Source organism: Chamaea fasciata, unplaced genomic scaffold (assembly GCF_029207755.1).
Source record: "Chamaea fasciata isolate MVZ Bird 193981 ecotype frontalis unplaced genomic scaffold, bChaFas1.0.hap1 SCAF_19, whole genome shotgun sequence".
Classification (NCBI taxonomy): domain Eukaryota; kingdom Metazoa; phylum Chordata; class Aves; order Passeriformes; family Sylviidae; genus Chamaea; species Chamaea fasciata.
This window is the reverse complement of record NW_027094104.1, coordinates 5,469,418-5,490,682: the sequence shown is the minus strand read 5'-3', so window position 1 is coordinate 5,490,682 and position 21,265 is coordinate 5,469,418. Positions and strand designations below refer to the sequence as shown.

At 57.2% G+C, this 21,265-nt stretch overlaps 3 protein-coding genes across 4 annotated transcripts in view; 2 read left to right on the top strand and 1 right to left on the bottom strand.

Moving 5' to 3' along the window:
• RBFOX3 (RNA binding fox-1 homolog 3) overlaps positions 1 to 13,427 on the bottom strand; it is a 134,120-nt gene extending 120,693 nt beyond the window's left edge. The window contains exon 1 of the mRNA XM_066200903.1: positions 13,216 to 13,427. The gene's annotated coding sequence lies outside the window, so the exon portion shown is untranslated. The remainder of the gene's footprint in view (positions 1 to 13,215) is intronic.
• ENPP7 (ectonucleotide pyrophosphatase/phosphodiesterase 7) lies at positions 2,692 to 7,525 on the top strand. Its single transcript, XM_066200784.1, has 6 exons — positions 2,692 to 2,938; positions 4,193 to 4,338; positions 5,110 to 5,730; positions 6,295 to 6,510; positions 6,990 to 7,086; positions 7,441 to 7,525. Exons 1-5 carry the CDS (start codon positions 2,692 to 2,694, stop codon positions 7,074 to 7,076), a joined length of 1,317 nt encoding a protein of 438 aa, XP_066056881.1. The 3' UTR covers positions 7,077 to 7,086; positions 7,441 to 7,525.
• A 776-nt stretch (positions 13,428 to 14,203) lies between the features above and the next one.
• CBX2 (chromobox 2) lies at positions 14,204 to 18,160 on the top strand. Of its 2 annotated transcripts, none has more exons than XM_066200900.1 (5): positions 14,204 to 14,275; positions 14,356 to 14,399; positions 14,929 to 14,994; positions 16,514 to 16,583; positions 16,829 to 18,160. In XM_066200900.1, exons 1-5 carry the CDS (start codon positions 14,204 to 14,206, stop codon positions 18,158 to 18,160), a joined length of 1,584 nt encoding a protein of 527 aa, XP_066056997.1. The 2 variants fall into 2 exon arrangements, with proteins under 2 accessions (XP_066056997.1, XP_066056996.1); XM_066200899.1 differs by having other exon boundaries at positions 16,514 to 16,614; positions 16,818 to 18,160.
• The last annotated feature ends 3,105 nt before the right edge of the window (positions 18,161 to 21,265 follow it).

Sequence of the window (21,265 nt, the reverse complement as noted above, 5' to 3'; positions counted from 1 at the left end):
ACTCCTGCCTGCTGGTACCAGCAGCCAGGTCCTGCCCGAAGAGCCCCCCACGGCACTCAAAACTTCTTTTCCCACCTCCTTCCTCTTTCCCAGGCCTTCCAAGCAGCTTGGCTGGAGCACCTTCCTCCCTCCATCTGTTTCAGGGCTCGGCCCAAGTCCAGGGCTGCTCCCGGCTTCGTACAACACCCTGTCAGTGCTGCCCTGCTCCTCGGTGCACACCCATCACACCACGCACCTGCCCGGGTGCATACCACCCCAAACAACTCCACACACGTCCCCCGAGTCACCCAGACCCCCACAGCTACAGAATTCCTGGTTCTGCTCATGGGGCAGCACTAAGCTTTAACCACACGGCCCTGGCACAGAGGTTTTGGTAACACTGAGGAGCTGATCCAGGCCTTGGTGCTCAGCGGCCGCTTGCCCCAGCACTGCCCGTGCATCCACACACCACAGGGAGCTGCAGGTTTGCCCACGGGGTGCTCAGCACATCACTTTTTCCAAAGGCTGGAAACAGGCTGGCACACCAAGCAGGATAGTTCCACTGGCAGGAGATTTCTCTGGGCTCAGGTTGTCTATTTTTAGCCCCTTCATCAGTCTTCAAAGAGTTAATTGGTGCACAAGTGCAGGATGGACAGTGTCAGCCCCAGCAGGCCTTTGCAGGGACAGCCCTGACAGCTTGTGGTGCCCCTGGAGCTCTCTACCTGTTCCCAGGAGTTTCCAAAGATGCAGGATTGGTGCTGCCAGCACAGAGCTGGTGCTCCAGAGGATGCTGAGCAGGGACATGGTGGGCCCAGAGCAGACACAGCCCCTTGGGCACATCTGCACACGGAACCAGTGCCTGGGGCGTTGTTAGTGCAAAATCAGCCCTTTTAGCTGGAGCTCACTGTGTCCCCAGGCAGCATGGCCAAAGGTGATGTTCTTTATCTGAGCCTTGTGCTCCTCAGATACCGATATCAAAATGTGCCTGGAGACACTCCTGACATCAAATATTCCTCGGAGATAAGTGCAGTGCTTCCTTCTGGCTTGTCTCTTCCCTCCCGGAGGAGCGATGAACACGATACCTTATCAGGACCTTCCCCACACTGTTAGCAAGGGCTCAGGGACTTCCTGACCCACCTCAGAACAGCACACTGAATATTTAGGACTCTCTCTGAGCTTGGCAAGTGATAATATCTTTATCATGAGCCCTTTAAACCCTCGGTACTGCCAGGAGGCTCTATCCTCACTGAAGGACAATATTGAACCCAGGGCAGTGCATGCAGATAAAAAATAGTTCCTTGAGTAAACATCAGTGCTGGGCTGGGAGAGGGGTTGCTGGGCTGGCAGACACAAGTGCTGGGGTGACATTAGTCCAGCACCCACTCCATGCCCTCCGTTAGCAGAAGGGTTGGCTCAGGGCTTGGATCACAGGGCTGGGGGTTCAGGGCAGTATCCCTGATCCACCCCAGTATTTCCACTACCTTCAAATGCCTATGGCTGCACTCCCAGCTGGTGTCAGCCCTGGGGTCCCTGGTGGGAGCACCTGGACCTCTTGCAGTGTCCTTGCAAGAATATCCCATGTCACACCAGGGAAACGCCCACACTGGAAGAGACACCAACGCCCCCTGCCAAACCAGTTCAGATGGGAATACTTGAGATGCTCAGGACTATGAAGAGGCTGCCATTCCATCCAGCAAGAACAAACCCATGTGCCTAAGACTTGTCTACCCAGCTCAGTCTCAGGGGGAAACATCAAGGAATGACCCCAGCGAGGGCTGGGAAAACCAGGTGGAGACAACTCTAGTTGGTGAGGAGAGGGTGGCAGGCAATTAGAAAACAAAGCACCAAGGAATAAATCTGCAACCTGAGCAGACGGAGATCAGCAAAGACTTAAAGGTTGTGAGTTCAGAACCCAGAGAACAAAGGCAACCTCTGTTACATAACTCTACAAAAGCCTTAAACTCATTTTTTCTCAGACAAGTTGTCAGCAATGATTAAACCCCAGAGAAGCCATAAACCAGCAGATACTGATGTGGTGGGATGCTGATATAGCAAAGCTCAGCAGTACACGAGTGGATGAGGGTCACCTGTGGTGAGCAGCAAAGCAGAGTGGGACCTGAGCTGTTCAGACAGGGGCTTCAGAGCTGGGCTCACCCTCAGGAGCATCTCCAGGGGTTGATGCATGGTCAGGATCCAAGGAAGAGCCTTGGAGCTCCAGTGAGCAGCTCAGCAAAGACACACTGGAAAACCATGGCTAAATCCAAGTTCCTCCCTGAGCCTCTGAGCCTCCATCCCAAGGTGGACAAGCAGTCCTGGGGCATGAGCTGCCTTCTGAGGCTGAACTGCTGAGCACAGAGCAGGGCACCATGAGCTAGGAGTGGGGAAAGGACACCACGATGGGCTGAGAGGGATGGGGGGCTGTGCAGGCAGGTTTCCACCACACCAGGAACCTCCCTGTTCACACACACCAAAACAGCACCAGCACTGCTGAGGGAAGATGCAGATTCGGTGTTTGATCCAGAAGGAACTTTAAGGTAATCTACTGCAGAGAGACAAACAAGAGACTCTTGTTCTGATACCAAATGCTGGCTGAAGCCATACACCTGATCAGCAACTGCAAGATTAGATAAGGACTGAACTTAGTCCCATCCTGCACGTATTAATACGAGGTCTCTGGATACCTGGGCTGGGAACCCATTCCAGTTCAAAGGCATGAAGATGCTCCTGTCACTGGGGCTCCTCTTTGCTGCCCTGTCCTTAGGAAGATGCATCCCCCTGCAGCAGGCGCCCAACCGCAGCAAACTGCTCCTGGTGTCCTTTGACGGCTTTCGGTGGAACTACGACCAGGACGTAGACACCCCCAACCTGGACACGATGGCTGCAGATGGGGTGAAGGCCAAGTACATGACTCCTCCCTTCATCACCCTCACCAGCCCGTGCCACTTCACACTGCTGACCGGTGAGTGCCCTGGCCAGGGCCCACTGCAGCTGCCCAGGGGCTGGGGAAGGGGAAAGTCAAGGCTTTGGGTCAGAGAAAAACAAGAGGCCTGGAGGCATCCAGACCCAACAGCACACACAGCTTTAGAGCAGGCAAGGCAAGAGATGCAGAAATGGTAGATTTAAACTAGATACAAAGAATTTCTGCCACGTGAGGGTGGTGAGGGCACAGATTTCCCAGATTGCCCCTGGAACTGTCCAAGGCCAGGTTGGACAGGGCTTGGAGTCAAGCTGGTTTGGTGGAAGGTGTCCCTGCCCATGGTAGAGAGGTGGAATGGGACGGTTTTTAAGGTCCCTCCCAACTCAAACCATTCTGGGATTCTGTGAACTGAACCTGTATTTATCAAAGGTAAATAGCACCAGACCAACTCAATGGCCTCCTTTGATAAGATAAATTATTTTTTAAACAAGGGAGATGCTCTAAATTTAATCTTTCTGGACTTCAGTAGTGCATTTGATACAGTGCCACATGGGAAATCATTAGTTAAGATGGAGAAGATGAAGATTAGTTCAAAATCTGTAATGTGGGGAAGTAAGAGGCTACGGGAAGAGGACAGAGTGGATGCTGAGAGGAGATTGTCAAGCTGAAGGGAGGGCACCAGGGGAATTCCTGAAAAATCGATTTTGGAGCCAATCTTATTTAAGATTTTAATTAATAACCTTGGCATAAAAAGAGTGGAGCATGCTAATGAAACCTGCTGATGGGCAAAAGCAGGGAGGCAGCATCAATATGGGGGAGGATGGGGATATCATGCAGAAGGGACTGCGCAGTCTTCGGGACCAGAATAACAAAAATAGCACAAAATGCACAAGTCAAAGTGCATCTCTCCCTTCTAATGGAAACTTCTGCTCACCGACCTCACAGACTGTGAGCAACATCAGTGAAACACCACCATGTGATTAGATAAAAACAGGGTAACAGGAACCTGCCCATGCCCAGAGGGCAGCAACAACTGCAGGTGGTGCAAGTGCCTGACTGGGTCCAGGTGAGACCCACCAAACATCAACTAACCCACATGGGAAGCAGCACTCCCCCAGCATCTCTCTCCCTGCCCGGGGACCCCACTGGGTAGAGGGCAAGGGTAGGAAGGGGCAAAGAGGAAGGGGAAGCCTAAGGTCCCCTCTGCCCAAAGCCAGCCCTACACCCGGTGTGGGAGTGAGACCCCCCCTCCCCCAGCACAGCCTGGCTCACCCCCTCCTCTCATGTCTCCCACAGGGCGGTACCTGGAGAACCACGGGGTGATCCATAACATGTGGTTTGACACCAAAACAGGCATAAAACTGCCCTACTACACCACCCAAGGCATCAGCAGCTGGTGGGACAATGGCAGCCTCCCCATCTGGATCACTGCCCAGAGACAGGCAAGTGCAGCACCTCCTGTCACGCACAGACCCTGCACAGACCCATCCAACCTGCCATCCTCCAGGAAAAGCTACAGGCAAGCCACGATCCCTAGTGGCTGTGAGTTCCCAGCTTCCCTGTGAACGTCAGGCTAATTAGATCAGCAAAAAACTGAAATCCCCAGACATTGGCAGGAATAATTATGATCATTCTACTAAAAATAGCAAAAAATAATAGATGCATTTCAGCTTTATTAAGACGTTAATAAAGCAGGTTATCCTGTTCCTGTTTAAAGAAGCCTCAGCCAGTTCCTCAGGGAACATCCTGAGCCTGGGAGCTCCACACACCCTGAGGCACATCCAGGGCAATGAGGGTCCCTCTCCCCTGGGAACTGCAGCAAGCCCAGCAGGGTTTGGATCTGGCTTTGAGGAAGGACATGAAATGCGGCCCAAGACCTTTGCCCACATTTACCTGCCAAACTGGCTCCTCTGACTTCAGTAAAGCACACCTTAATGTCTTGATGGTCAAGAGCCAGAGGGTCCATGCAAGCTGCAAATGGGTCACTGGTTCCAAAGTTTTACTGGTGCTAAAACACAGTGAAGAACCAGGTGCAAGGGCAGTGCTTTCAATTAATCACTTTTAATTGGCAATGAGTAAGAAAACCTCATTAGAGGCAGAGGTAGACATTGGGGACTGAATGAACTAATCATGTTAGGAGGTGGCTGCACTGACAGATGGAAGGATGCTGCCGAGAGAATTCAGGTGAGTTTATGGAATGCCTCCACTCACAGGGTTTGAAGACAGGTTCTATCCACTTCCCCGGAACCAAAGCAAAATACCAAGGAGAAGAAGTGTACAAGAAGTTGGTGGAACCTGCGTTGTTCAACTACAGCAACGAAATCAACTGGAGGCAGAGCATCGACACCGTCATGAAATGGTTCACAGTGGAGGACCTTGACTTCATCACGCTCTACTTCGGGGAGCCAGACTCCTCAGGACACAAGTTTGGCCCTGAATCCACAGAGAGGAAAAACATGATCAAGCAGGTGGACAGAACCGTGGGTTACTTGAGGCAGTGTATCCAGGAAAGTGGCCTGGAGTCAAACCTCAACCTCATCATCACATCTGACCACGGCATGGAGACTGTCATAAAAAACGACGAGATCCACCTCCGGACCTTCAGCAACTTCACATTCAATGACCTCGACTTTGAACTCTTAGATTATGGACCAAATGGACTCCTGGTGCCAAAAGAAGGGAAATTAGAGCATGTGTACTCAGTCCTGAAAAATGCCCATCCAAAACTGCACGTTTACAAGAAGGAAGAGTTTCCAAAAAGATTCCACTATGCCAATCATTCCCGGATCACCCCACTTTTGTTATACAGCGATCCAGGCTACGTGATCCATGGGGTAAGGTGTATGCTCAGGCATATCCTACTGTCCTTTGGGATGTGCCTCTCACTCCTCTCCCTCTCACAGCACCCCAGCACCCACCCAGCTTTAGCCCTTTGTGCTAACTGGTCTCCGTACACACAGATTTAAATTCCAGTTTTTTGTATAAAGACCCTCTATACTATTGAGAAGAGAAAGTATCCAGAAACCTTGGAGTAGGAGTCGAATGAATGCAGAATATCCATTGCAGGATCCTCTCCTAGCCTGACTTAAGGGAAGGCCCAGCATCAAGGGCAACAGGCAGCTTCCCACTGGAAGCTCCTCAGTACAATAAAATTTGGATGTGCTGATGTTTAGAAAGGGAACTTGCAGGATGTAATTTCTTGAGAGTGGTGTCTGGAGGCACCTCCAGCTTCTGCAGAGTTTAACACTAACTTCCCAAGAGTTAGTTAAGATCAACTTCCCAAACTGAAAGGAACCAACCAGACCATCAAACCCTGCAGCTGCAGAACAGGGTGGGAGAGGTGGAAGCGTGTGGGGGAAGAGGGGTTGGGGTGCTCACGTTCCTGCTCTCCCCTCCAGAGGTACAAGGTCCAGTTCAATAAAGGGGAACACGGTTTTGACAACGACGCCATGAACATGAAAACCATCTTCCGTGCCGTGGGACCGGCCTTCAAGAAGGGGCTGGTGGTGGAGCCCTTTGAAAGTGTCAATGTCTACGCCCTCCTCTGCGAGCTGCTGGGCATCACCCCCGAGCCCCACGACGGCTCCCTGGAGGCCACCAAGGCCATGCTGAGGGATCCCACGGATAACGACAACAACGGCAACGACAACGACAACAGTGGTGAGCAGCGGGAGTCACGGGGGGCAGCGGGAGCGCCAGCAGGCACCAGTGGAGGGGCACCGGGAGCAGCAGTGGGCACCGGGAGCGGCACCGGGAGCGGCACCAGGAGCGCACCGGGAGCGGCACCGGGAGCGGCAATGGGCACCGGGGGCGCACCGGGAGCGCTCCGCTTCGCCGGGATTCCCGCGGGAACAGCGACACCTGGCGGCCGCCGCCGCTCCCGCCACCGCCCGGCGGCTCCGGGGCACCGGGAGCATTCTGCCCCCCCCCCCCGCCCCCTCCGCCGTTCTGCCCCCTGCGCTCGGTAACCGGACATGAGCTGCTCCCGGCCGGGTGGAGGGAGGAGAATGGGTGTCAGGAGGTGACAGTCTCCCGTCCCACGACCCACCCCCGGGGCAGGGCTGGCACTCACTCCTCTCTCGGCACGGCAGGTTCGGGTCCTTCCCTCCATCCCGCCAAGAAACTGCCGCTGATGCTGGGGCTCGCTGTTGTTCTGGGATGCTGGAGAGGAGTTTTCTAACCCCCATCAGGTAACCGACCCCAGGGACCCCCAGAAGGACTCTTACCCAGGAAAACACGTGCCCTGTTTGGGCCTGATCTCCCTGGGTGTGGGACCCCCAAAACTGTTCCTTGTGGGACACAGCAGGGCCTTCACACCTCAGACAGGACTCTGCCTGCCCCGGGTCAGTATTGACACCCCTCAGGGCATGGGCTGGGCAGAAGAGAAGGGGTGGGCACCCTCTTGGACCCTGCCCCCTGTCCTCTGTGTGCAGCCACAACCGGATCATGGCAGGAGCAGCCACGAAGGGTGAATACTTCACTGTTGGTGGCTCTGCACATGGCTCTGTGTGGCTGCAAAACCAGTTTGTCACTTGCCTTCACAGTGCAAATTTGTTCAGAGAACCACCAGAACAAGTAACTCCTGATCCAATTCCCTGGCACTTCCAGCACGACGCACCTCCAGCCGATACCTACAGGCTGCAGAGACCTGAAACGAGCACCAGCAGCACTGTGCTCTCCTGCCCTGGCAGCCCCCAAGCTCCAGGCAACTCTACCAGAACACATGGCAAGATGGGGAAGGACATGGCTCACAAAGACAACAAGTCCCAGGTTCAGGGAATTGGACAGAATTCCCAAAACCTCTCTAAATTACTGACCCACGCTCCTCCAGCATGACTGAGTCCCCAGGGGAGATGCCCCCCCAGGCTTTGGGGTGACACCAGGATGCACTGCTGTGGAAGGTGGCACTGATGTCCAGCCTGACACGGCCACCCCATGTTTGCATCACCCCAAATGCGGGAGGCAGAACAGCTCCACGGTGGGTTTGGATCAGAGACAGCTGATCCATACTGAGTATCTCACCAAATTAAAACTTTGTTCCGAGCGTGCTGGGAGCCTCCTGTGACAGGTGCCAGGCTCCACCCGGCGTGGACACGCCCAGCCTGGACCTGTCGAGGAGACAGAGAGGTCTCGTTCATCTCTGGGGCCACAGTGCAGGGCTGGCCATGGCACCACCAGCCCGGAAGCCTCAGAAGCCTCCCAAAGTCAATCAGCACTTCCAGCTCCTGCCCCAAGAGCCCTAGGTGCCCTCAGCACCATCCTGCTTGTCTTCCTGTGCTTTGTGGCTGTGGGCAAAACTGGGAAATGCCACCTCTGCACCCCTGAGCAGCAAACCTGCACCCAGGATGGGCCTGGCTCCACTGCTCCATGTCAGAACTGCTGAGACCTGCCCCAGCAGCAGCCGAGTCAGATCCCGGAGCTCTGGGAGGGGCGCTGATGTATTTTGGAGAGACAGGGAATGTGGCAGTGCCAGGACTCCCCAGCTCCCAGCAAACAGCTCTGCGATTCCTGAGCCAGGGGCTGGCAGAGCCTGGGCCAGTTGTGCCAGGCTCCTGGGACCTCTCCGCAGCAGGGCTGAGGCAAAAGCCCCTCTACAAATCCAAACCTCCCTCTGCTGTACAAATCCAAACCTCCCTCTGCAGGAAGCAGCCCTGGGTCCTTCAGCCAGGCTGGGATTTAGAGGACAGGGAGCAAGACACCTCCTGTCCAGCAGCCCCCATCCCAGCCCTTCCAGCATAGCACTTCCACACCCCCAGACCCCTCCCAGATGCTGTGGTGCCTTTCCCCAACCCTGTGCCTCATCTCAGGGGCTCGATAAACATCTGTTGCCATAGAGACTCGCTCACTGCATCGGCTTCACCCAACAAGATGAAACAAGAGCCGCACCCTCAGAAAAACAGGAAGAAAATGTTTGGCTTGAAACTGTGCTGGGGTGGGGGTCAGGGCGGCAGCAGCAGCAGGGAGGCTCTGAAAGGGGAGCGTGGCCAGCACTGTGCACACCACTGAAATTGATATTAATGATAAGAGTGCACAGAAACCTTCCCAGTTCTCCTGCTGGTGACCTTGGGGCTTCCCTTGCAGGTCAGCACAGCTATGCACATTCTGCAGGCAGGGGCAGCCAGTTCTGGAGGGAAGTTGGTATCCTGGAGATCCTGGCAGAGCCTGCAGAGCTCAGAACCCACTGGTACCAGGCTCTGACTGTCCTCATGCCCAGGGTGCCCACAGGTACAGAGCAGGATCACAAACCCATGGAAGGGTTTATGTTGGAAGGGACCTTAAAGCCCATCCAGCGCCACTCCCTGCCATGGGCAGGGACACCTTCCACTGTCCCAGACTGCTCCAAGCCCCAGTGTCCAGCCTGGCCTTGGACACTGCCAGGGATCCAGGGGCAGCCACAGCTTCTCTGGGCACCCTGTGCCAGGGCCTCCCCACCTCAGAGAGAAGGATTTCCCCATAACATTTAACCTAAATATCTCCTCTCTGAAGATTAAAACCACTTCCCTGTCCTATCACTCTCTGCCCATTTAAAATGTCATTCTCCCTGTTTGTTATAAGCCTTGAAGTACTAAGAAGCCACAGTGCTCATAGGGCTGGTCCCAGCCTGGTTCCCAGACCCACAAGGGAGCATGAACATGAAAACCATCACATGAACACTACAAACCATGGAGTCTGTGTGACCAACCTCCTGACACAAATCCTCATCGGAGAGCTGATTTCTCCTCAGCTGGGAGCAGGAACTGAGCTCCTGACTCAACCAGCAGCATTTGGGTGAGACAGAGCTCTGTAAGAAAAATCCCTGGTGAGGAAAGGACCATCCTGGAGAAAGGCTGAACCCTGACGTATCCCTGCAGGAAGGTTTGCACTGCCCTTCAGTCACAGGGTTTGCCGTGAGACACACCTGGGTGTGGCCGTTCCCACTCGGGGTGGCCCAATGCAGAGTGCTGGACTCGGTACTTGATGCAGCCACAATTCCACCACGAATTATCCTCTGAGCCCTGTGCTCCTGAGCACGCGGGAGCTGGGGGATCCCTCTCCCTGCCCTCAAACCTGGTCCTGTTCCTCCATCCCCCCGTACCCATCTCCCGCGGCCGTCCACCCTGCCGGTGTCCCGGTGTGGCGGTGTCCCAATGTCGCGGTGTCCCGGTGTCCCGGTGTCCCGGTGCAGTACCGGCAGCCGGCGGCCGAGGGCTCCCGAGCCGCGCTCAGCGCCCCCGAGCTCCCGGCACGGGCGGGGGACGCGGCTCACGGTAAAACCCCGGCCCGGAGCATCACCCCAAAGCCGCGGCGCCCGCAGCCACCGGCCCCTAGCCCAGGGCCGGCCGCTGCCCCGGGGCCATCCAGTGCCCCGATGGCTCCCCCGGGGAGGGATCCGCTCCTCGGTCCTGAGGGACAAAGCCTGGGAACCACCCGCGGCTGCCGCGGGGCCCGGGGCGCTCCCCAGCACCCACTGCAGCTCTGGCTGCACCACAAGGCGCAGGGACGCTCCAAGGGATGCCCTGGAGATCCACGTCACACACCGAAATCTCACGATCCCCTCCTGCCCCTGACGACGTGCCCCGGGCTGAAGGATGCTTCGATGTCGCAGGCCAGAGAGATGAGGCAGATCCTCCCCGCTGTGCGTGCGCGTTTTAACCCCACAGACACAGAACCAAAACCGGCTCCTGCTCCCCCGCCCAGGAGCCATCTCCAGGCCGGCCTCTTCCAAGGCAAACCCAAAACTGCACATCCTTTGAGCCTTTCCCTGCCCTTCCCGTCGCTCCTCACACCTCACGCACTGGCAGTGTAGGACATTTTCACCAAACATTTCCCGATGACAGAGGCCAAAGCCCAGCCTGGCCTGCCCGGACACAGTCGCTACCTGATCCCCGCGTCTCCTCCCGCCCTCCCATCCCCACGTAATTCATTCCCCACCGCCCCCCTCCCCGGGCTGGGGGTCACGCAGCAGGGAGAGCCCCGCTGTGTATTGCATCCCAATTTGCCATGCATTTCCACACCATTTGCTTTCTTTTCTTTTTCCTGCACTAGGAAGCTGCTCGCTGCCCAGGGGTCTCAGCCACTCCAGGATGGGAACATAACAACAAACATACAAGGACACGTATTTATTTATGACACACGGTGTGTGGGGACACTGCTGCCTCCCAAAATGCCTGGTCTTGGCGTGGCACATGCCCCTGTGACTCCCGCACAGGGTCACAGGACCCACACACGACGTGGTCCCTAGCCACCCCATCCTGGAAGCTGCTCAGCTCCATTCCCGGCCGCAGTACCCAAACGATATGCAGATCTCTGTGCTTTGATTGGCTGATGCCCTGGGAAAAACAGCCACCATTTGCCCACAGCAAACATGGCCACCATGGCCCGGCTGTTCCCTGGGCTGGCGCCAGCCTCACCCTCTGCAGTCAGGGACATCCCTCACCTCCTCAAGCACCCCCACCACCCCTGCCATGGGGGTCCCACGTCGCTGGCACCCCTGCAATGCACCTGCCTGGGGGGGATCCAGCCCCAAAACAGAGCCAAGGGGCCCCATGGGAACACCCACGGCCTTGATCCCCACCCTGCACCTTGACCCCCACCCTGCACCTCCCGGCCAGGGCCCCTTCCTTCCCCAAGCCCCTGGAAAGCAGCCACGTCCCTCAGCCCGACAGGATGGGCAGAAAGCACAGAGCCCCCAGCAGCTCAGGGGTGACCAGAACCAGCTCCCAGTAAACTCCTGGGTACACAACATAGATTTCCAGTCCAGGGAGCAGCACGGCCCTTTTCCTCTCAACAGGCAAAGAGGACTTGGTTCCCCATCCCTTCCTTCAACACCAAACCCCTACTTCAGCCTGACAGCCCCTGCTGCAGACATAATACAGGACGCACAGCATTCCTGGGATGCCTGGTGCACTTGGGAAAAGCTACAAAATCATGTTCCACCAGATTAGTTCAGGGGTCTGACTCTCATTTTTAAGATGATGATGGTTTTCACGGTGATTGGTGAATTTATTGGCCCCGCTGTCACTTTGCGTGGTGGGAGCATGGGGCCAAGTTATTCAGTGCATGTTCCTGAGTTTCTCCAGTAAGATGAAGTCCCTGTTGGGGATGGGAAGCACTGAATGCCTCAAAAAGGCACTCACAGGTGGAGCCACAGCTTTGGCAGCAGCAGGGGCATCTCATTCTACCCCAGTCAGCAGCCCCAACCAGGGCAGCCCCTGCAGCAGCCCAGCAATGCCCAGGGAAGTTCCAGGGTTGGGATGGTCTCCTCTGGCCGACCAAGCAGAAACAGGACATCCCAGAGGCCCTGGGGATCCCATTCTGCCAGGGGTAAAAAGCAGCCCAGGACCAGTTTTTGAGTTTAAAAAAAAAAAAAAATCCTGGGAGGAAAAAGATTTCCAGCCCAGGGAGCAGCACAGTCCTTTTCAGGCTCAGCAGGAACAGGACATGTGCATGGGGGCTAAGCAGCATGAGGGATCATTCAGAGTCCCCACAAGGGACCAGGGACAATTCTGATGGCACAGTCCCACAAACACTGTGTTCCCTAAATGCCAAGGGCTGCTCCTACTTCTGACCCCCAGCCCCTCACCAGGCTCCGCAGAGAGTGGATGGAGCCTCTCCACTCACATGGCCTTCCCTTCTTGGCCCCGGGAAGGGAGGAACAGCGACCCCAGCCCTGCATCCTCCTAGGGAACACAGGAACAGCACTGAGGGGTGGCTGGGAGAGGAGCTCATCCAGTATCACCCAAATCAGGGCTCATTCCCAGCAGGGTTCATCTCTCAGAGCCAAATCCCTGCAGCCAGGAGAGCCCCCCCGGCCCCTCAGCCCTTGGGCTGCACCCACACGACCGTGATGTCTGTGCACAGCCCAGGCACACAGCCATGGGAGGTCACACGGGGCTTTTTCTAAAATCCAAGAGGTGCCCGCACACAAAGAGCCCAGCTGGCAGAAGGTAAACGAACTCAAACGAAAAGTGCGGCGCTATGTTACAATTCTGTGTCACCTTCGGCTAAAAAAATGCTTCCTACAGCTCTTCAGCGAACGGCCACGGTAATTGTCAAAGAAAACAATGAAAGGTGACAGCGCCCGACCCAGGAGAACCCTCTGGCATCGACCCAGCAGCACCCCAGGCACGTCCTCACCCCGCAGCGCCCGAGTCAGTCCCGCTCCCTGACAAAGCGTCCGGTTTCTCATTCTCTCGTACAGAGGGTCCCCCGTAGTGACATTCCCCCCGCAGCGAGGACAGCCCAACGCACCCGGCTGCAGCTCCAAACGCTGTTCTAAACCCGGCATCGCTAAACCCGGCACCGCTAAACCCGGCACCGCTAAACCCGGCATCGCTTACCGGAGACGGCAGTGCCCGGGGTGCGGGCGAGGCCCCACGCAGGACACCCCATGGCCCGTCCGGCTCCGGCTCAGTCCCTGCACGCCGCGGGCACCCAGGCGCCGGGGCGACGGCAATTCATATCCCTGCGGCTCCCGCACGGTTAACGGCAGGCTCCGGGCCCGCGGAGGAGAACTCCCTGAGGTGCTGACTCATCTTCTTCCATGCCTGTAAAGCACCATATTTCATCCTTCCACGCCCACAGCGCACAACCGCCGTGCAGCAGCAGCTCCTCACGCAGCCCTGCACGCCTCGGTGCGTGCGGTGCCGGCGCGGTCGGTGCCGCCGCACCCCCGGTAGTGCGGCTCGGGAGGGATCGTGGGCCGGGCGGTACCGAGCTGCGAGCCGGCACCGCGAGAGGGTCACAAACGGTCCACCCCCCCGGGAAATCTTTTATTCTGTTATAATCAACTGTTTTAGAACTAAAACGTGCCAGTGCTGCTGCCGCCTGTTCCTGCCCGGCGGGGACCGGCGGGGACTGGCGCTGGCTGCCCCAGCCCCAGGGTGCTTTGTCCCCAGGAGGGATCCCGGGCGGGGGACTCGGAGCCCGGGTCCTCGCAGCAGGAACCCCTCGCGGGGCCGGACCGGGGGGGATCCCCCGCGGGGCCGGCCGGGGAAGCCCCCTGCGCTGCCCGGGGAAACAAAGCCCCGGGCCGGGCCACCCCATTGTCCCCGCTCCGGCCGGGCAGCGGCCGCCCCCGCGCGGGAGGAAGAGGAGGGGTCGCACACAGACAATGCCTCCCCCCACCCCCCACGCCGGATCGCCCCGCCCCCTGCTCCCCATTGGCCGGCGGGGAATTTGGGGACCCCCACCCCGCCCCTCCGCCGTATTGTGCCGGGGGGCGCGCGTGGATCTGGGGGGGTCGTAGCGCGCGCGGCCGCCGTCGGGGGCGCGCCCGGGGGCTCCCCTTGTGTGTGAGTGCGCGGGGGTGTGCGCGGGGCCGGGGCCATGGAGGAGCTGAGCAGCGTGGGAGAGCAGGTCTTCGCCGCCGAGTGCATCCTCAGCAAGCGGCTCCGCAAGGTGGGACCCGCCGTCCCCGCACCCCCCGGCCCCGCACCCCCCGCCACCGCTAACGCGCCTCTCCCCGTCTCTCTCCGCAGGGCAAGCTGGAGTACCTGGTCAAGTGGCGAGGCTGGTCCTCCAAGTGAGCGGGGCGGTGCGGGGCGCGGAGCGGTGCGCGGCGCGGTGCGGGGCTGCGCGGATCGCGGAACCACGCGGAGCGGTGCGGGGCGCGGGTACCGCCCGCCCGGCCGCTTTTGTTTGGGTCGTGCCGCTCCTTTTGTTTACAAATAAGCGCGGCCGCGGCCGGGCCCTCCCCGCCACCGCGTGGGGCTCCGTTTCCCCCCCCCCCCCCGGCTCGGTCCAATTCCCCCCCCCGGCGTCGCCGCACCCCCCGTCTGTGCCGGCCCCGCGCCCCTCGCCCGCTCTGCTGAAACCGGAGCTCCCCCGGGATGCGCGGGGCTCGCCTCGCCCCGCGGCGGCGTGGCCGCCCCCTTCCCGATCTCCCTCCCCCGGCCCCTCTCCCCTGCCCGCCCCCCGGCTGTGCCGGCCCCCGGTACGGGCATGCCCCGCTCCGTGCCAGGCCCGGTGTCCTCGGGTGAAGCCACCGGTGCCGGAGCGGCGAGGGGGGGGCCGGCCCCCTGCTCTCACCCAGTCCGTGTCCTCTGTTGCAGGCACAACAGCTGGGAGCCTGAGGAGAACATCCTGGACCCCCGGCTGCTCCTGGCTTTCCAAAAGAAGTGAGCAAACTCTAAATATTTCTAAGCAAACTGTAAAGTCAATTAACTTCTAATTGGCTGCACGTGTGGTGGAAGTTGTTGGAAACAACAGCCTGGAGCTGGCGGGGCCCTTTGTGGCCAGGCCCTTTTGTTTGTTTGTCCCGGGAGTCACCGGCCAGCTCTACCTGAACGGCTGTGCCCTGGCCAGGCAAACTCTGCGGGTTTATGGCCCAGCGGTGCTTTGGATGCTCCAGGGGAATGCAGCAGTGGCCAGCACAGACCTGGGCTCCCAGTCCCCACCAGCGCTCTGGGACCTTGGCTGTGCTTTGGGGGTGGCCACAGACCCCTGGAGGGGGATGGTGCCTGGGCTCGTGAGGCATTAAAGCAAACCTGTGCAGGGGGAAGCTCTGGGAGGATGAGGGAAATAATATCTGGGAGACAATCATAGAGAATGGTTTGGATTAGGAGGGATCTTAAAGCTCTTCCCCATCCACCCCATCATTTCCACTATCCCAGGTTGCTCCAAGTCCTGTCCAACCTGGCCTTAGACATCACCATGGCTGGGGCAGCCACAGCTTCTTTGGGCACCCTGTGCCAGGACCTACCACCCTCACAGGGAAGAATTTCTTCTTAATACTCCATCTAACCTTGCCCTCAGTCAGTTGGAAGCCGTTCCCTGTCCTGTCACTCCCTATGTCCAAAGTCCCTCTCCAGCTCTCTTGGAGCCTCTTTAAGTCCTGGAAGATGCTCTGAAGTCTACCTACAGCCTTGTCCAGGCTGAACAACCTTCATGGCTGAACAAAATGGTGCCTATCCTCTGTCAGGTCCATGGCTCCTGCCCAGACCTGGGCTGAGAACAGCAATCCTTCCACAGCCCAGGAATCCCTCACAGAGCACAGGGGTAGCCAGCTGGCTGTGGCAGACATAGTGCTGCCAAGTTTTTTGACTTTGTAATAGTAAAAATCATTAAGGTTTATGATAGGATTTGATTATAATTGGTTTCTGGAGCCATTTTTTTCAAGAACAGGGTCTGGTGTTGAGTGCAGACAGGATGGTGCTTAATCAGCTGGATGTGTTACATCTAAACACCATCTCATTTAAACAGAACTAGGAAATGAGTACAATGACTTGAAATATCCCTGCACCCCAGCCTGGGCCACCATGGCCAGACCAGGAGGTGCAGGAGAGATGGAAGGAGTCCAGCAAAGGAGGGGACTCACTGAGCTTCCAGGAATGCCTTTGCTTTCCCTACTCTCAGCATGGAAGCTCAGCACAGCATGGGCATAACCAAAGCAAGGCTTAGCAGGGCTGGGGGCAGATCCTTCCCTGTACCAGAAAAACAGCAAATCTCACCAAGAATTGGAAAAGGCACAGGTTTAGGATGGGTAACACCATGCGGTCCATCACTGACTGCTGGAAGCTGCAGGGATGATGCTGATGCAGACAGGGATGCTCTCTGGTCATCACCTGCCTGCCTCAGTTCCCTCAGATGTTTTTTTCCTTCCCCGTAAACATTGTCCTTAATCCTTGTTTTCTCCAGGGAACACGAAAAAGAAGTGCAGAACCGGAAGAGGGGCAAGCGGCCCCGGGGCAGGCCCAGGAAGAACGTGGTGAGTGCCAGCAGTGGCTGTGTCAGCTCCTGAGGGGCTCTGGCCTTGGAGGGCACCAGGGGTGGGGGGTGGCCTCGAGCACACAACTCATCCCATCAGCTGATGGATCCCTGAAGATCAGCTACATAGAGAGAGAACCTGTGCATATCTGAGGCACCTGGCCACGCCACCCTGGGGGGTTTGTAATGCCCATAACCATTCCTTGGTCATTGCTGTTAACTCTCCCTGTCTCTGCTGCTTTGCAGGAACCGGAGATGCCTGCGAAAACTAAGTCAAGTAGCTCCTCTTCCTCCACATCCTCCTCTTCCTCCTCGTCCGAGGAAGAGGATGAAAGTGATCTGGAAGCAAAGAGAGGTCCCCGCAGCAGAGAGACACACCCGGTGCCGCAGAAGAAAGCTCAGATCCTGGTGGCCAAGCCCGACATGAAGGATGCTTCCAGGAAGAAGCGTGGGCGGAAACCTCTTCCCCCGGAGCAGAAGGCGGCTCGAAGGACGGTGAACCTGACAAAGGTGCTGAAAACATCCCGGAAGGAGGTGGCAGGCGGTGCCAAGCTGGTGGGGAAGCTGCAGCCCCAGCACAGCACACAGGGCTCAGGCATGGCTATGCTGAAGGATCCACCGGGCGCCTTGGCTGGGCTCAGCTCAGGTGGGTCATCAGTGGAAAACCTGCCCAACATGATGAAGAGCAGCTCGGCGAGCCCCAGCCAGGCCATCAGCTGGCAGAGCTCCATCGTGCACTACATGAACAGGATGTCCCAAAGCCAGGCTGCAGCCGAGAGCTCGGCCCTGGGCAGGCTGGCGCTGAAGGCACAGGCAGCCAGTAAGGGCGGCTTAGGGCTGGACTTGAAAATGAGGAGCCAGAAAGGCTCTGGGGAGCTGGGGCTAAACGTGCAGGGAGCCAAAACTGCAAAGGCTTCTGGCAGCAATGCCGGAGGGGACCAGAAATCGGGGTTTGCTGCCGGAGGCCAAATGCTGCCCAATGGCAGCAAGACACCCTCGAGCTCGTGTGGGGCCAACATCCAGCCAGCCTCCAGCCAGGAGCTGAACCTGCAGGCTCTGAACCTGCAGAGTGTCAAAAATGGGCCGAGTGTGGCCAGTGGGGGCAGCCTCCCCCGGCACCTCTGCGGCTCCCTGGCCAAGGGCTCTGCTGGCAGCACGGCCAGTGCCAAGGGCGGCACAGCAGGGGCTGGGCTGAGCGCTGGCAGTGCTGGTGCACTCGCAGGAGGGGATGGTGGCAAGAGCAAGAAGCAGACACACCGGGCAGGTGACAGGGACTCAGCCAAAGGTGGCTCAGCTGGCGCTCAAGAGGGACACGCGGCCACGGAGAGCCGCAAACCCTCCGCCCTGTCGGAAGTGAGCACAGGCGAGGACACCAGCTCGGATTCAGACCGGGATTCAGCTTCCATCCTAGGTGTGGGTCAGAACATGTCTGTTTCCATCCAGACCAGCCAGGACTGGAAGCCCACCCGCAGCCTGATTGAGCATGTCTTTGTCACCGATGTCACCGCTAACCTGATCACAGTGACGGTCAAGGAGTCTCCCACCAGTGTCGGGTTTTTCAACCTGCGGCAATACTGAGCCCAGGAGCACAAAGGAAGGGAAAGGGTCCTTCAGCCTCACCCTCACCTTTGCCCAGCTCTTCCATCAGGTTTTTTTTCTTCAAGCGAACGCAGAGCCCTCGTGAGACCTGCTGGAATTCGCGGCTGGAAAGGCTGGACAAATAACGCAGTGAAACCTGTTCCAAACTGCCAGCGGGTCCTGGATTTCCTCCCTGGCTTCTCTCCATCCTCCTCTGGAGCCATGCCCTATGTGGGGGTGGTCGATGCCATTCTCTGGGAGTGGGGACACCAGTGCTGCCAGGGGTGTCAGGCTGGCCAGTTTTGAGCCAGGCTTCACTGCCCACAGGTCTCTTTGCTTTGAAACAGCAGTTGCCAAGGTCTGCAGCTCACTGGCCACAGGAGGTGTGGAGCTGCCGTGGGACAGTTCTGATACCTGGGAGAGAACTGGGAGATGCTCTTCTGAGCTTCCTGTGGATCTGTCTATGAGCCATGGGGAACTGCAAGTCAATCCAAATGAGGCAGCTGCTGCTCCCAGCCCTCGAGGCTGTGGGGGGGCAGCTGCATTCGGGGGTTTTTCAGGGTACACTCAGCCCAGCCACCCCCCTGGGCAAGGTCATTTCCAATGATGGGAAACCCACAATGTTTCTGTTGAGGTTTCCAGCTGATAGGGAAATATTGTTTACATTTTTTCTTAAGGTCTTTTTTTTTTTTTAATCAGAGAGGGAATTAACCCCAGTCTAAGATAGGCTGTCCTGGATGTAACTAACAGAACAGGTAACAGAGGTGCTTTTTTTTGGAGGGTGTCTCCTCTCTGCTGGAGAAAAGTCCTGCCTTGAGAGCCAGCAAGGCCCACCAGCTTCTCTGCAGTGACTTGACTTCCAGAGGAACGTGAATTTCTGGGCAGCCCAGGGAGGCCCCACACCACTCCTCTGCCTCATCTTGGCATTGCCAGCATCTCCAGCTCCTGCTCAGCAGGTTCCAGGCACTCATAGGGGCCGAGCTGGGGAATATTTTTTAAGCCTTGCAGAATGTGTGAACCCTTCCAGCAGCAGATAGCTTGTTGCTGGGACTGCCAGGACACCCAGGACTGCTGCTCCCTGGGTGAGACTCACACTTGATCCATGGTTTTCTCCAGAATGCTCAGAAGCTGGTCAAGGCCACCTGCATTGGTGGGTGGTGGAGTGGTGGGAAAGGAAAGGACAGGAGAGGGAGAAGGCTAAGGCCAATGGGTGCCTCAAGCTGCTGTTCCCTGAGCATTCACCTTCCCCTGGCTGTCCCAGCAGCTGGGGTGCTCTTTTTGGCTTGTAATTGCACCCAATAATGGCTTTTCCACTGCAGCATTTTCCCTGCTGCAGATTTCTCCTACAAGCCAAAATTAGCAGCAGTTCAGGCAGAGTTTAGTAGTATTCGAGGTCATTTTAGTTCTGTTGATGCTGATTCCTTTTCTCAGAGGTGATGAGCAGCTAGTGGCTGCCCCTCCCCTATGTGGTTCAGTCATCCCTCTACCTGACCAGCAGGTCACTGCTTAGGGGGTCACCAGGTGACAGACCTGGCACCAGGGTAGGCATTTCCCATTGCCCCAGGCAGGGCCACTCACAGCATCTTCACACACAGGAATGTGGATGCAGGGACCAAACTGGGGGTATTTCTGACCCCTGACACAGCAGCCCCCCCATGGCCATGGCTGCTGCCACTGGCTGCCAGTGGGGTCATTCTCAGGTGATGCCAAAATGTCACAGTCTGTGCAGTTTGCCTTCTACTGTAACTTTGCCAAACGAGCTCCAAGGAAGCATTGGCCAGCAGAAACCAGTGCCCCGGGCTGGGTCTGTGCTGTGCTGGTGTGCTGGGGGTACGAGTGCTTTGGGAGAAGAGCCAAGGGATGTGGGAGCGTGGCGGTGATGCTCTCGCCTGCACACCAAATGTTTGCTACTTGGCCTTTGCGAATCCAAAGTGATCAACAATGTGCCTTTCGGACCGTCCTTATCTCAGCCTTGTCTGTGACACCGGTCCCACCACAGGTTTGTGCCTATGCAAAGCAGGGTGGTCACAGGGTCTTAGGGACACGGTGACACCGGTGGGGAGGGGTGTCCTGGTCCCCAGTGGGACACGCAGCTGTCGTGCAGAGCCCTGCTGAGCAATGCCCTCACAGAGGGGAAGCTGGCCTGGCAGGGATGCTCTTGCCTGCAGCAACAGGATGTGTGGATTGGTTTCTCCAAGGGGGAGAAAAACATCTAAAGACCCAAAGGGTGGGGCAGGAGATGAGCTGTGGCAGCAGGTGAAGAGCTGGCTGCACAGCAGCTCTGAGCTGGCTGCTCCCTCCAGAGCCACTGTCTCAGCTCCTATGGGTTTCTCCATGCGGGGCCTGGCTCCTGCCCCCTGCTTGGGCAAAGGGGACACGTATCCCAATATCCCAGAGGCCAGGCAGGCCCCTCCATCACCCACCCTTCTCAGGCATGTCCCCTCCAGCAGCACAGGGCTCTGCTGTCACCACTTGCTATTGTGCCTTTTGCTCACCAGCTGGTTCAGTTCCAAAGGTCTAACGATGGTGAAAATGATAGTCCAGGAATTTTTTTTCTGGCCATCTCGCCCTACGTTTCTTTCCCAACCCGTTTCTCACTTGGTGTTCTGGGATCTCAGCTCTCCCAGCAGTGCTGGGGGGGTTGAGTGTACATTTCCCGCTGGGGTTTGCCTCCGAAGGACATCCTGTGAGTAATTTACTAGAGTCTTTGGTGGACAGGGGTTGGAGACCCCTGTTTGGTGCAGACCCTGGTTATGTACCGTTAGGATTCAAGTTCTACCTTTTTTTTTTTTTTTTTTTTTTTTAGTTTGCTGCTATGGGTTGGCATGTTCAGCCGGGTGTCAGACAGGCAATTAAAGGTTTGTCACTTGTCATTTTCTAAGGGGTTTCCGATGTGGAAAGTCCTGCGGTATTTGTATAGTGAATGGATATTTTCCCCAGGCGTAATCTGGTTAAGCATCCTTGTTGTTTTCCATTGGACTGGAAGAGGTGGCCGATTCAGCCATCATCCCGAGAAACCGAGTCTATTTTTATATATATATTTTGTACCAAAAAAGCCCCCCCAGGAGTACACGGAGGGATGGAGACAGTATAGGGGTTTGGTTT